This window comes from Callionymus lyra, chromosome 13, assembly GCF_982586985.1.
Source record: "Callionymus lyra chromosome 13, fCalLyr1.hap1.1, whole genome shotgun sequence".
NCBI classification, from domain to species: Eukaryota; Metazoa; Chordata; class Actinopteri; order Syngnathiformes; family Callionymidae; genus Callionymus; species Callionymus lyra.
In genome coordinates this window covers 9,854,949-9,869,382 of record NC_141830.1, presented here as the reverse complement: position 1 = coordinate 9,869,382, position 14,434 = coordinate 9,854,949, and the positions used below count along the sequence as shown (strand labels likewise).

Below are 14,434 nucleotides of genomic sequence, written 5' to 3'. Positions count from 1 at the left end.
AGAATTACTTACTTACATTATTAATGATAACAAGTTTTTCTTGCTTTGTGATTTAATGATGTGTTTCTGATAAAATATCTGCAGCTGTTAATTGCATGTTTCATCGTCTCTTGCATGCTAAACAGCCTTTCTCTGTACTGACCTGCCGGCACCAGATCAGTACATCAACTGCATCATACATGTGAGATATAGGAAATGTGCTCGACAGGCAGAAACGTGTGAGACTCAATTTTGGACATGTCGAAGCAGATTGATCTTCCGTCGGACACATCAATAACCAATTCTCACGTCAAGTTTTCAGGCAGAGCAATAAAATGTAAAAAGATGAGAAAAGTTGAAAGAGTCATCTCCCCCTTACAATGTCTAGTGATATTTTTAGCTTTAACACATGCAACTGTTGAATAATTGAGGAGTTTGCTGGAGCAAGAAGGCAAATGTGAACAACTACGCATCCTTTTCTGTGGAAACAGAATGGTGTACTCTGTCATTCATGACGGGGTAATTTACATGTGCTTGTGCCCTTATTTTAAATACAGTATATGTAGGTTGTATTCAATCGTGTCTTTGGATATATATATATATATATCAGTCTGGTAGAACTGATAACGATTGACAATCAAACGTGGACTCTTGGTCGTGGTCATTACTTCCTCTGCTTCTAAAGGAACAATGAAATCCCGATGACTGAGGACGAGAGGATACAGTTGACTCCAGCAGCTTTTAGAGCTGATGTTTGGACATATTTTGGTTTCAAAACAAATGAAATCAGTAAGGACTCCGTCAAGAGTCATGTGGTCTGTAAATTCTGCAACACCAGAGTCGAGAACGCGATAATATTACAAATATTTCTTAGGTTTCGTATCGCCACACCCCTACTATTTAGTTCAGAGCCTCTTCAGGTCAACTTAACAATGTCTGTGCAATGTTTTAAAGACAAACCGGCTGTGTGAATCAGTGCTTCCTGATGCCAACTTGTCCTTGTCCTGCTACCCCCTTTTTATTTGTAGTAAACTTTGGAGCTTGACAGGCGTGTCCTCTGGTCTGGTCGTAGGGGTGGAGGTCAGTCAGCAGAGGGGCAGGAGCAAAGCATTCTTTAATACTGTTGACCTCACCTGCTGCCTGAAATTCATCAGCCTCTCGGAGGATTTCATAACCGCAGCATCGGGCCATTTGTCGTTTAATCCTTTCTGATGGTTTCATCTAGACTTGTACGTGTGGAGTCACTGTGACGGAACAAACATCTGAAGGTCGGTCTTGTATTGCTGATCATGATCATAATGGTTATCCTTTGTCCTTCCGTTCTCAGAAAATTGGAAATCTGTCTGTTGAAATGTTACACTTGTTTTTATCAAAGAGTGGTTTAAATTCAAGTGAACCAAATAAAACCCTTAAAGAAAGGGATGATTGTATCATCCACATCAAATATATCTTCAGTAGGATAATCAGCTTTTCAGATTTAAGATAATAAATGTGTCCAACTGAACCACCGATGACGCAGAAAGTGACCTCTTGTTTAATATAGTCTATTCATTATTTTTCTCACATGAAAGTTTGGGCATTTTTATCCATTTCTCTATTGATGTTCTAACTTATCATGCTTGGCGACAAGCATCCAATATTAAGACCCCCATACCAGCTTTTTAAAAGGGAAGCCAAGGGGGTTCCAGGCCAACAGAGACTCTCCACTGAGGCCTGGATCAGCTCTTATGGAGTCCCATGAATATCTTAATAGGGATAAATCCAGGTTTCACGCTGGTTTGAAAAAAAAGTTAAATGCCTAGAGAATAAAGATGCTTTATATACATTCATTCAGCTCGTTTTTCTGCAAGTGTGTGATATTGCCAATTTATGAAAGCAAGTGTTGGCTGGAAATAAAAATGTTATCTGTGTTTTTATCTGGTGTAGGAAAGCAAATAATTGCATCAGACTGTGTTTGATCTTGGAGATTTAAAAATATTGATTTTAATCTTTGAAAAGCTGCAATGTTGACCAATGTATGATCTTAAGCTTCCAGATTCACACTGCATTGTAGAGGAAATCTACCATGAACAAAAAAAGTAGGAAGGTACAATTGACATGTTCTAAAATGTACTATTTGTCAGTACTGACTATCAGGTCAGTATGAAAACCCAGAACATAATCTCAAATTTGTATACACAAAAGTCCTGTAATGCCCACATATTGTATGTGTTCAATATAGTAATACATTATTTCAGTTTATTCTCTGCTTCAAAGCAACATTTTTTAGCAATTCCAGGTATTATGGCCTGTATCCCAATTTCCTCCAGCTGTTTCTGGTACTTTATGGCAAATGTTAGTATGATATTAAAAATTGCTTGTGTAATCAAAGTACAAGCCAGTTTTAAAAGTAACTTTAATAAACTGAGAAGAATGTCGGAGATATTAAAGAACACAATCTCGTCCACACCTCCATAAACTTTAATAACCCCTAAAAGGTAGTTATGTGCAGCAGATGCTTGAGTGAGATTCGAGTTTTGCTATCAGACCTGGAGGAGATGAAGGTTTATGTAGTGAATGCAGAAAAAAAAGGCCATTTAGAAGTTTTTCGATTAGCCACTTTCCTGAAGCTGCATTTGCTCTGGTTAATGCGACAGCTCATTTATAATGATATGTGTATAAAGAGTTTGACAGTCTTGGCATAGATTACCAGAATAAAGAGTAGTGGTTGGAAGACAGTCCAGTGTGTAGGAGCCTTCAAACTTCTTGATCCAAGTAGGGTTGTGATTCAGGAATGGCAATTAGAATACGTCTTAAACATCTTAGGGTCCCTTACTATGAGATAAATGTACTAATGATTCGGGGGGGACAATCTTAGCCACCACTTGGCACATTTTACTGGACATGAGAAATGAAGCCCGAAAAAGTCGTGTTCGAAAACCAGCAAAATACAAATAAAACAAAGTTCTGTTTCTTGAATCACTGGATTGCAGAAGCAGGTCCTCCTCCTTAACCTCGTGCATCAGGCTTCGAGGGTATCTGTCAGCAGGGAGTCCATTTGAACAAAAATAGAAGAAAGAAGCAGTTTTCGACGCTCATTAGAAGAGAGGTGTTCGATAGACCACTGGTTCTCTGGCTGACCTGACACCTCCGCCACATCCACCTCGCTCGTCTGACATGAAACAGCAGAATCCCAGGTAGTCGGTGAAGAGTAGATGCTGCTGACAAATGCTAATGGCTCACTTGGAAGCAAACAAATCTAAGTGTCCAGCTTTAAGTGCCCATCGCTACTTAGAGTTCTTTATACAGAGAGCGACTGCATCGCCAGAAGAGAGAATCTGTCTGCACAGAGCACATGTGGGCAATTATCAATAGCAATATCCCAAGAGGATTATTCACTGTGACTGTTGATGAGATTCAGCGTCTGGTCGAACGACAGATGATGGGAAAACCTAGGAAAGAGACACAGTTATACATTTTACAGATATTTGATTACCCACTGAAGGTCAAAATTTATTAAAGAGGTAATGTATATATATATATATATTATATATAATATAACACTTGACTGATCCTAGCTGTAGGGAAATAATTACAGAAACACAACTTGGAAAAGGAATACACATCAAGTAGCTTAACGAAACTAAAAAAAAATTGGTCTTTGATGAAAATGTATAAAAGTTTGGCCACTTAATAAATGGGGTTTGTGAATCTGATCAAAAACCGCTTTCATCTTCACCTCATCCTCTACATCCAATTACACAGTAGATGTTCTTCTCTGTCGGGTCATGTGACCACATGATGTTTATCCTAGTGTTGCTTTAAGGTCCATCCCCCCACTGCCCCCCCCACCCCCCGTCAACCCCACCTGCTTACACAACATGTGACATTGAAGCTGCCTCCATACATTAAAGGTCGCGGTGACTAATTCCATGGAACTATCTTGTGCAGCAGCTTGTTTGAGTTTGTTCTGCTCCCGTGCTTCGCATGTCTGAGCCTGCAGGGCTGCGACAGGAGGAAGATGATGATATACGTCCGCTGGGTCTGGTCAGCAGGTTGCCCGTCTTTAGTTTTTTTTTAAAGCGGCCTCCTTCATCTATAGCTGACAGTCTCACACTTTTTTTTACTACCCCTGGTGATATCATGAAGCACTTGCTGAGATTTTATTTTAACAATTGGTCCCTCTGAAATATCCCTTTCCATTGTATGTGATGGTTCGCCAACCATTGTTGTTTATGACGGTTGAGTGTGTTTTCAAGGAAATCTTCTATGTGTATCACTGTCCTATGGGTATTTGCACGTTAAGTTCATGTTGGATATTTATTTATTTCTTACTTTTGAGTATAATTTATAAAAGCTTTGGTTTTAATACCTTAAAAGTCATAACAAAAGAACCAGTTTGTTGAAGGAAAAAGCTAACTATTGTTGAACGGGTGAAATGTTCTTTTAGATTTGATTGACTATATTAATGCCTCTGGAGATCTCCTTCGGGAAATTAGGTTTCCATTACACAGCAGACAACTTCTCAGGTCTAATTTGCGATCCCAATGGAAAGATATTTTTCAGGTTTCTGCTCACAAGTGAAGGAAGATTGGAACTGGATAGTAAAACGGTCAAAACACAGAGTCCGTTCCAGTCGCTCCAACACGACGTCAATTCCGGTTCTTATACTTCGCTTCGTGGAGAAAGATGGACAATCAAGAGTGTGTCACGGGTTGTTTATTCGCCGCTCCAAATCAAACAAAATACAAGCTTTACGAACGTGACCGAACACACTTTCTTCCGCCGACTGTACAGGTCAAAGCTATATTTAAGACAAATTTCCCGCCCAGGGGATCATCCTTTCCGGCCAAATGGTTCTTTCAAGTTCCCTGTGTCCCGATCCCCCGTAGAGAGAACTTCCTAATTTGTTTCCTTGTAATCTAATCATTCAAATGTTCTCGGGTGGGGGTTTCCGTCTTTTAGCCCCCCTTTCCCGGGTGGGTCTATTTTCGTTCTTTGATCTACGATTTAAGGTGTGATTGGCAGATAAACAGATTTTTTAAATAACCGGTGTCGTATCTGTAATTCTGTTTCAAGCTTGTCTTGAAACAGTGCGTCTGTCTGGAGTGAAATGTTGATTGGTATTCAAACGTTTAAGCTCTTAGATGAAGCAAGTAATTTATACTTTGTATTTTGATTATCTTTTAGCATTAATTTAAGTATGGCGTATACGTATAGTGTATAATGATTTTAATCTAACAATAGACAGATCTGTGCAGTGTTTTCAGTTATAAAAGGTCTTTATGTGTCTGTTATGGTGTAGACAAGCTTAACTCAACATTCTCTCTTGGAGTTAGAAGCTCAGTAATCACGTGATGATAATCCACATGATAAGAACTCTTAAAATATGAGAGTAAATAAAAAAGGAATCAATTTGAACTTTATTAAATGAACAATAAGAGACTTCTACTCCAATTCTCTCTTCGTCTCACTCCCTCTCAGTGACCTCATTGCATCAGCTTTGTGTATGGAAGTGGATTTTCAATCATTGAGACTTTGCAACATTTGAATGGGGCCACATCAAGGGGTAGGGATGAGTGGAGGTGGCTTAGGAATCCTTTCTTCTTAGAGATGAGTTCCTGGATTATACCGAAGACTTGCTGAGGAGATATTTCAGTTAAATTGTAGGGTCATAAAAACATCATAATGTCTCTCATGAGCTTGGAAATTAAGCTCTGTATTCCCACAAAAGAAGTAGAAGTTTCCTGGTGAAAAAGAAGTCTTGAGATTGGACATGTAGAAGAAGATAGACGGTCGATCTTTTGATGCCATTTCTGTTTCGCTCTATCCCTGAACCGAACAAAAATAGATGTTGAAAATAATCAGGCAGTCAGGATCAAGGTTTTGTTTGTCTAGTGCTGTGAATGAAACACGATGTAGATGGATAGTTGACGCAGAAGCCACCTCTCCAGATCCCTTTTGTTCAGCCCAGAGGATGATTTTTATGAGGGGTTTTTTTATGCTTTATTTTTTGGTACATTTTTCTTTTTCATTCTTAATGTCACAGCTGGAAATGTTAGCGAAAAGTTATTCCTAAATCATCACACCTGTACGCTTCATAGCAGGTTCTAATATTCCCCCCATAATTCAATTTCATGCTGCGCTCAGTGCCATCTCTGCTGACATCATTCTTCGTTCGCCGTGTGTAAAATCCAATCTTCAACACTTTTTCTTTTATTTTTTTTTTCATATGATGCAACTTTGATGAATCAAAAGACTTTTTTTTTTTTTTTTTCATGGAGTCATTTACTTTTCCAGACTTCTTAACCTTGTTTGACTTCAGTCCAGCCGACGGTCTGGCGTGCGCGCGCTCATCTGGGCTTTAACAGGGAACTGGCTGGCTGGTTTCGGGTTGCTTTTCACATTAGACTTGAAAAGGAGCCTCCAGCTCGAGCCCTGTGGTCTGACTGGAATATCAATCACTCGTGTCTGCGCCAAATACACACTCATATTCTCAGAGGAATGAGGATGAGCAGCAGGATGCAAAGTGTGAAATGTCAATGTGAGTTTGATTTCACAAGTCTTAATGGTGTGTCTTGCTGCTGCAAATATTCACATTTGAAAGCAAAGGAAGTAATTTGCATGATTTTTTTTCATTTATTGTCGCAATAATTCAAATATTTTTTTCTCATGATGTGTTAAAAAGTGCCGGTACAACTGGTGATGATGGTAATATATTCTTGTATCCAGTTTCAGCCCTAGGCTAGTGACGTCATACTAAGTCCAACCAAAATGAATCCAGCCTGAATAACATCAATATGAGACCACGGCTGACGAATCATGCAAAATCACTCAAACGTATCAATGAGCTAACATAAGAGTAGCAACTAATTCAATAAAATACATTGAGAATTATAAAAAGTAAGTCAAACATTGTTGGCATTTAAAAATATACAATGCAGTTGTGCACATCAAATTATTGACATTATAAATTGCATTTAATTTGTAGCATTTTTTACATTTTATTTCATTATCATTGATTGATTACAAACGAGAAAAAAACATATTGAAAATACAAATAAAATGCTTGTACGCACCAACATGGATATCCTCCATGTCGCTTATATACTTAAAATTAAAAACCATCTTTTCTTTCTCAACACTCTGTTGTAAAGTTTATCTTTTCGCTTTAGATCCATGAGTCTTTTTCTGTTATCACAGAGGTTAAATAATTCCTCAACTGTGTCCCATTCTTCAAACTTATAACAAATATTTTGCTCATATCTTTTAAGCTTCCACCAGAGGTGGGAAGAAATAAAAACAAAACAAAAAACGCTGATTTAAAGCATTTTCAAAGATAACTCTTTATTTATATAGTAAGAAGACGTAAGTATTTTCTTGTTTATATATGAGGAAGAGGTTAAGGGTTCAAACCTTCGCATGGTAAGGATTTAGGTAGTCATTTTGTACACGATTGCTTCTTAAGCTTCACCGGTAAACAAAGTAGTTTAATGCATCTTTGCTCGTATCCTTTCAAAAGCGCCTTTCTATAATCAACCCTTCGTCTTCTATCATTGATGCCTTATGTGAGAAATGTACTCTTGATTTCAAGCACCCTGGCGCTCATTCTCACAGTTGCATGTTCGTATTGTTTTCTGAGTGCTTTCGTTGTCTTTGCCCAGGAGTGTACCGTCAAAGCTTGATCTCTGAAGAGATTTCTTTCTCCTCTCCCGCCCACGCCCTTTTACTGTAGCAAGCTCGGCTTTGTGTTCCTTCCTAAAGGGGTTTACCATGAAAGCGGGGCCGCTGCTCCATCGCCGTGAGGAACTTCCTCGCCGTAGGAGGATGTGAGTGTAAGTCTTCTTTTTCCGCTCATCTCTTCATCCAGGGTTCAGTGTGCTCGGCGAAGGTGGTGGGTGGGTGTGCAAGGATGGCAGGAGAACTGAAATGGAACTCCCAGATCTTACCGCCTACATGCCATTCCCTCATCAAGAGACCAGTTCTTTTTAAGTCTGGCTCGCTGACTTCTCCGTGTCAGCCAGCTTGTCAAGCTTTGTGCGATCTTGTGTGACGCATTTTTGAAGAGCACTGCTGCGGCTCAGCCTCTCTTTTACAGATACAGACCAAACATTTTTTTTTTTTCCCTTCACTGTTGCCTCGGGTTAATGTAGTCCCCGACCGATGCTGGATAAAGTGTTCCAATCAGAGTGTTCAGTGGAAATGTGTTCTCAGTTGTTAGTACACGTTTTACTGGATTCGGGGTGATGGAGGTTTTCACTTAATACCACTTTGTGTCTTTCCACGATGAACCGCACAGCAGAGTAGTCGTAGCTCGTAGAGCTGAACAACTATAGATTGTTGAATGCTTCTTGTGCGTTTTTTATTTTTTGTGAAATAAAACTATAATTAGGTGGAACATCAGAGGATGACAAATGTTGATTTTGGAATGTAGTTGATTTGAAAATCTTGACCCTCTCTTGGTGATAGCTCTGGCTTTTTGACACAATGTCTCTATAGAAAATGTTTCATCTGTTGTAGATCTAATTACGGAAAACTATTTAGTTGTTTCCAGCAAATGGATTCACCAAAGGGTTAATAATTTCCTTTTTTTTTAATTCCTCCCTCGGTTAGGGATAATACACAGAAAATCCAAAGCATTGCATTTTTTCTTTTTTTTTCAGCCTCAAGAAACAATGGTTTCAAATGTAGAATAACTTAAACCTACAAAACAAAACAAAAAAAAAACATGTTGTTTGAACTAATTAAAATGTAAATCCCCCAAAATGTAAACATAATAATAACGGTAAATGTGTTAGTAGCACCTTTTTTTTCTCCCAAATTTAGTTTAAAAAATGCTAATTTGCTTTCTCAGAAATGTGTGAATAGGCTAATAGTATAGATTGAGCTGTGAATAACTGCCTCTTGGATGATAACAACACTCTGTTTCTCACCTGTAAACATTCACACTTCAGGTTTGTGGATGATGAATTTCTTCCCAGTAGCGGTTTCTCACAACGGTCTATGAGGATGTCATTGAAGGACAAGTGGAGTCTTGAGTTAATTAAAATGTACTCATTAGTTTTATTACACGCCTCATTATTAGGACGTGTTCCACAAGCCGCATTGTTTCTCCAGCCTTTAATGCATTGCAGCCTTTTCAGAAGTGTTGTCTTCCTCTGTTTGAGTTTGTCATGATGGGCTGGATATGATACTTGATAGCCAGAGGAGTGGGCTCTAATGCATTCCCTATTCTCCTTTATCGACCAAGGTCATTTCCTGTTAGTTGAAATGTATAGAACCCGGCGAGATCATATAGACGCAGGAATTTTCTGTTCATCAATCCGAACCCTACAGAATCCAAGTTGTCACAGTCTCAACTGGAGTGCGCCATTCATTCCATCAAGGCCATTCGTGTATAGTCATGCACTGGAGTTGTGCCTATAACGTCTTATGATGAAATCATGATAGATTTTCTAGTGAAATGCAGCAACAGCAGGTTTCTCTTTGTGTCACCGCGAAGCTGTCCAGTGTCATCCATCACAGAACCTTGTAATACTTTTCTTTAGTATTTGCAATCCATCATGGTCATTGATTAAGTTTTGTTTGTCTCATACAAAGCAACTTATTTTTTTTAATCAATTAGGACTAAATGTTTATGTTTATGTATCTACAATCTTTGCATAGAGATCAACCTCGAGCCCACATTTCTGATTCTGCTCCAGCCTTTAATGGCTCAAAACAAACCACGGTGGAAAAAGATTGAGCAGTAATTTTGCAGCGGCGTCTGTGTAACTAACCCTGGCTGTTCACCCGACATGTGCTCACCTGCTTCTCTTGAGCCTCGCGGGTTGAAACACTGTGTGCATATAAATTAAGTTATGGTTGGTAAACACGACATCTAAAGGTTTCTAGACTTGTGAAGTTGTTCAGACTATCATGCAGGAAATGGATGGATCATTTAAATGATCCCACATTCTAACTCGATACATCTTTTGAGGATTTTTGTGAACAATGGCATTTTATCGTCATGGACCTGCCATTCCACTGTCACTTTATCACGTTAAAAAGGGATTTCGATAGGTATCGCGATAGCAGGTGGTGATATTCTTCAATCGAGAATTTGATTTGCAACAGGATCAAACGGATAATGGCTGAGTTTCCCAGATCTGGGCACTCTTAAGGATGTAAGAAGTCTCTTAAGAAGGGTTCAGCTAAGAAGGAGTGCTGAGATACTGGTACTGGTGTTTTCAGGACGGGTTTTTAGATCAAGACAAAGATTCATCGTAAGCGGGAGCTGTCCACCGTGGTGGTGCTGAAAGCGATTCATTAGATGAAAGGCATATTCATCAACCACCTTTTTATCGGCGAATAGGTCACACAGAGCCTCTCTTTACACCATTTCCTTGATATCTGTGAGAGTTTTTAATGCATAGTGTAGTTATTTTGGTTAAATTATTGAATTGTTTTCTACTCCAGTCACTTTGTTTTGTTCTAGTTTGTCAGCAAATGATGGCAAATATGTACATGTAGTACTATAAACTCTTATATGCAGATCTGTTTTGAAAACCAAAAACATTTAATTGAACATTTTTTATTGTTTGGAAAAGTGGAGAATATAAATTTCTGTGTTGCAGCATTTTGTCGCTAAGAAGGTTGTGAAGAGTTGGTCCTCTCTTACGTTAAAATATAACTTATGTTGAAATATCTTCTTAAGATAAGGTCGAATGGGAAATGCATCCTTCTTTCTTGGCGTATTTAAGCGCAATCCTAAGAGATCATAGCATCTAAGATCTTCTTAAATAATCTGGGAAACCTCTATTTCCATTTATTTAGCTTATACCTGGAGTATAATAACTCCATAATGCATAGGGCCAACATGTTAAACACCTTAGTCATGAACCAAACGACTATCATAATCCCTAAACAGTTTATAACGGTAAATAACTGATTCATCAATGGTGTCAGTAAATGTCGATAAGGTGATATATATCGCAACATTTTTTCTATGTAACTGAATCAATATTCAACAGCAATCTATTGATTTTTCTCAACTCAAGTTATATATTTTCTTTTTACAGTTCAATAAATTGTGTTTAAAAAACAATTGTGTTTTAAACAATTTTTTATTTTTGTGTTATTAAACTTACGTCCCCTGGGTGGCAACAGTCATGACTTAAAGAACAATGAAATTCTGCAAGATCTTGGTGGTGACTGAGTATGAGAGGATACAATTCAGTCCAGAAGTTTTTAAAGCTGATGTTTGGAGATATTTGCGTTTCAAAACAAACAAACAAAAGTAGTTACGGTTACGAGTCATGTGGTCTGTAAATTCTGCAAAACCAGAGTCAAGTACTCGACAATACTACAAATATAACTTTGATCCTACATTATCAAGATCTATCATATTTTTATGGTGATGTGAATCTTATCGCCATGTTCATTGCAACACACACCTCTTCATTATGCTCTATTTTGACTTTCTTTTGTATTTTTCTGTTTGCTCTGTATCACTTATATGCAAGGTTCCATATTAACTCTTGGCATTTGTAACCTCTGCTCTGTTAAAAACAACCCGATATCGTGAACACTCCTCATGGGTCATGATCTAAAGGAACATCAGATGCTTGAGCATGAAATAACTTAGTTGGCCAGATTTGGATCCCAGTCCTTGAGTTTAACCCATGCCTGATTTGTGAGTCACTACGTTTTTTTTTAATGCAGCAAAGCGTTTGTAAATGTGTTAAACGGTCCAGAAAATGTGCTTGATTGACGAGACGCCACTTCATAAAGGTTGCGCTCATCTAATAGTGTCATGAATTTCTGGTGGACAGATGTGCTTAGTGTTAATGCATGACATAGAACCTGCTCTTTTCCCGCTTGTTAGTAACTTAATCGCTTTGCTTTTCCTCTGCCTGGTTACAGGTTTCAGGTATTGATCAATGAGTCATCCCTAATCGATCCAAGAGATTGTGTTATTTTCACAACTATACTTGTGAAAATTGTATTTTGTGCTTCAGGGGGGTTGTGTGCTGAGAGTCTGAGACGGGGAGGGGGGGTCGATATTTCCATTACTTTAAAGGTCAAAGATTCTTTATATTCATGACGCGTGGTCCGTTTTAGCAATGGTAATTCACACCATGCAAGACATATTTTTCTGTGTTGGGCCATCCAAAGTGAATTGCAGCGCTTTACAGACAAAATGTTGATGAGAGATGAATAACATAATTCTGACCTAAAATGGTTTCAAATTGTCTAGCTATTAGAATTAGATTAGCTGCTTTTCGTAAGGGACATGAGCCAATGAAACTGCCATCTTTTGCAAGGGAACCATCTCTTTTAAATCCTACCTGATTTATGTTCAATGACTTATGACTTCAAGATAGTCAGTGTAACTTCAAAATAGCAGATTGTGTTTTCGGTTACTTTATTTTGTATGGACCCAGCGTTCCCACACAAGCACAGGTAAAAGATACACACTTCCCTCAGTAATGACCCTGGTTCACTGTAAGAGTTGCCTCTAGCTAAAATCCTTCTCGTTGTGAGGCTGCTGGCAATACTTTCACCTAGTATGATTCCAAAAAATATAGAGAAAAAGAAAAGAAAAGAGCATTTCTCGGCCTCGGTTGTTATTGATATCTTGCACAGCTACCATTGCTTCCCTCAGAGAAGGTTATAAGGAGAGTGTACTAGCTCCATAGCTAACCATACACTTGGATTAGTTAATAAGAAGATCTTGTCGTCTGCAGTTATACTTCACAGAATCAATGTAATCATGTTTATATATTAAATATACATCCGTATAAAACTGACACATGAAGTCACCGTTAAGAAGACCATAACCATTTAAGCATTTATTATTAAAGAAGGATTGAAGAGCACCCAGGGAATGCAAACCTTCAACTAGTTGCTAATTTTCAATATTTTTGTGCGTTTCTTTGGTCTTATAATTCAGCAATTTATTCCTGCATTCATCATGTATTTGGTAGCAATGAACAAATTCGACGGTAGGTGACAGTACCAATATGCGGCACTCTCTTGCATAACACACATAGTAGAAGTACAATACTCTTCAAATGACTCTTGGATCCAGATTGTAATTTGGAATGCCAAATTTTTCCCATTTTCAGTATTACTGTTAAATTTAATTTCAACCTGTCCACCCTCTTCAGTGCAGGTTTGTTAGAAAAAATATGATATGGTAATATCCGGATAATTTTTTTCATGAAACTGTATCGATATCGACATCATATTTTCTTTGTCTCATTTCTCATTTTATTGTAAACCGTTGTTCTTTATGATTTCAAAAGTTAAAAAAACAAAACAATTCAATGTTTTTTAACATGTCGATAGTCTTGGCCTTTTTTCATTTTTGTTTTGCAATTAAACTTCAGCTACTTGATGGCAGCTGTCATTATGTCCTCGACAAGGAATTATGTCCTTGACAAGGAGCAGAAAAATCATGCAAGTTCCTGGCGATGAATGAGGACGAGAGGATGCAACTCCAGCAGGTTTTAAATCTATTGTTTGGACATATTTTGGGTTAAGAATGAAAGCAGACTTCGCCAATAGTCACTTGGTCTGTAAATTCTGAAACACCCAAGTCATGTACTCGGACAATACTACAAATTTATTTATTTTTGCTGTCGCCGTAAAACTCTATTTTGTGTGTTTTTAGCTCCTGGAAGGAAGCTTCACGTCCCAGGTCAGCCATGAGGTGGACGGCCTGATCTTCCAGCCGTGCGGGGTGAGTTGTGAACTCCCAAACCTGTCATATTTTATAGCAGGAAGAAGCAGCCACAGCCTGATGTTTGACAATATATCAAGTTTCCTTTTATAATGGAAATTCTACACTAGCATAACTCTTCATGAATACAGGACGCCTATAGCCACAGAAGACATGTGGCGTTGCAAGAAACAACCTTGAATCATGTTAAAGGAAGAGCACAAAATCACCCACATTCTGACTCTTATGCAATTATTCTCTTATACTTAACAATACAAACTCTCTAATACACAGTAGAGCAAATTCATCATGTTTTTATGGCAAAGAACTTGTCAATAGTTGTTTGTATGTTTTATTCAACTAAACTTCTGTGTCTCTATTTGCATATGGTTACTTCCAATATATAAAAGTAAAGGAATGTTACTACTTTTTATTTATTCCAGTGATCAAAGCTTTTCTGTTTATTTTATATAACTAACATTTCTTCTGCCTATGGGCCAATGGAGCCATAACAAAAGTTATAAAATAGGCACACATAATGACATAGTAATCTTGTGATGTGCCAAGCCATATATAGACATGTTTGCCTTCAGTCTTGTATGAATCAAAAATCCATGTAGAACGCTCTTAACAGCATGGAACAGTTGAAAGACCAGCTCGCTACAGCAGCAGCTTCATTTCCATGTGCTAATCCAACCCCTGTGGTTCTCTCTGTTCCTTTTCCATTTTTTGTTTCGGATGGTAAGATTGGGTTTAAGTCTGTGAACAGAA

The 14,434-nt window shown here is 38.1% G+C and overlaps 1 protein-coding gene across 1 annotated transcript in view; it reads left to right on the top strand.

Annotated features, from left to right (window-relative positions):
• The window catches only part of rngtt (RNA guanylyltransferase and 5'-phosphatase), a 77,587-nt gene that overhangs the window by 35,951 nt on the left and 27,202 nt on the right, over positions 1-14,434 (top strand). Inside the window, exon 12 of the mRNA XM_087805164.1 lies at positions 13,616-13,684. Coding sequence (XP_087661290.1) covers positions 13,616-13,684 — 69 coding nt within the window. The remainder of the gene's footprint in view (positions 1-13,615; positions 13,685-14,434) is intronic.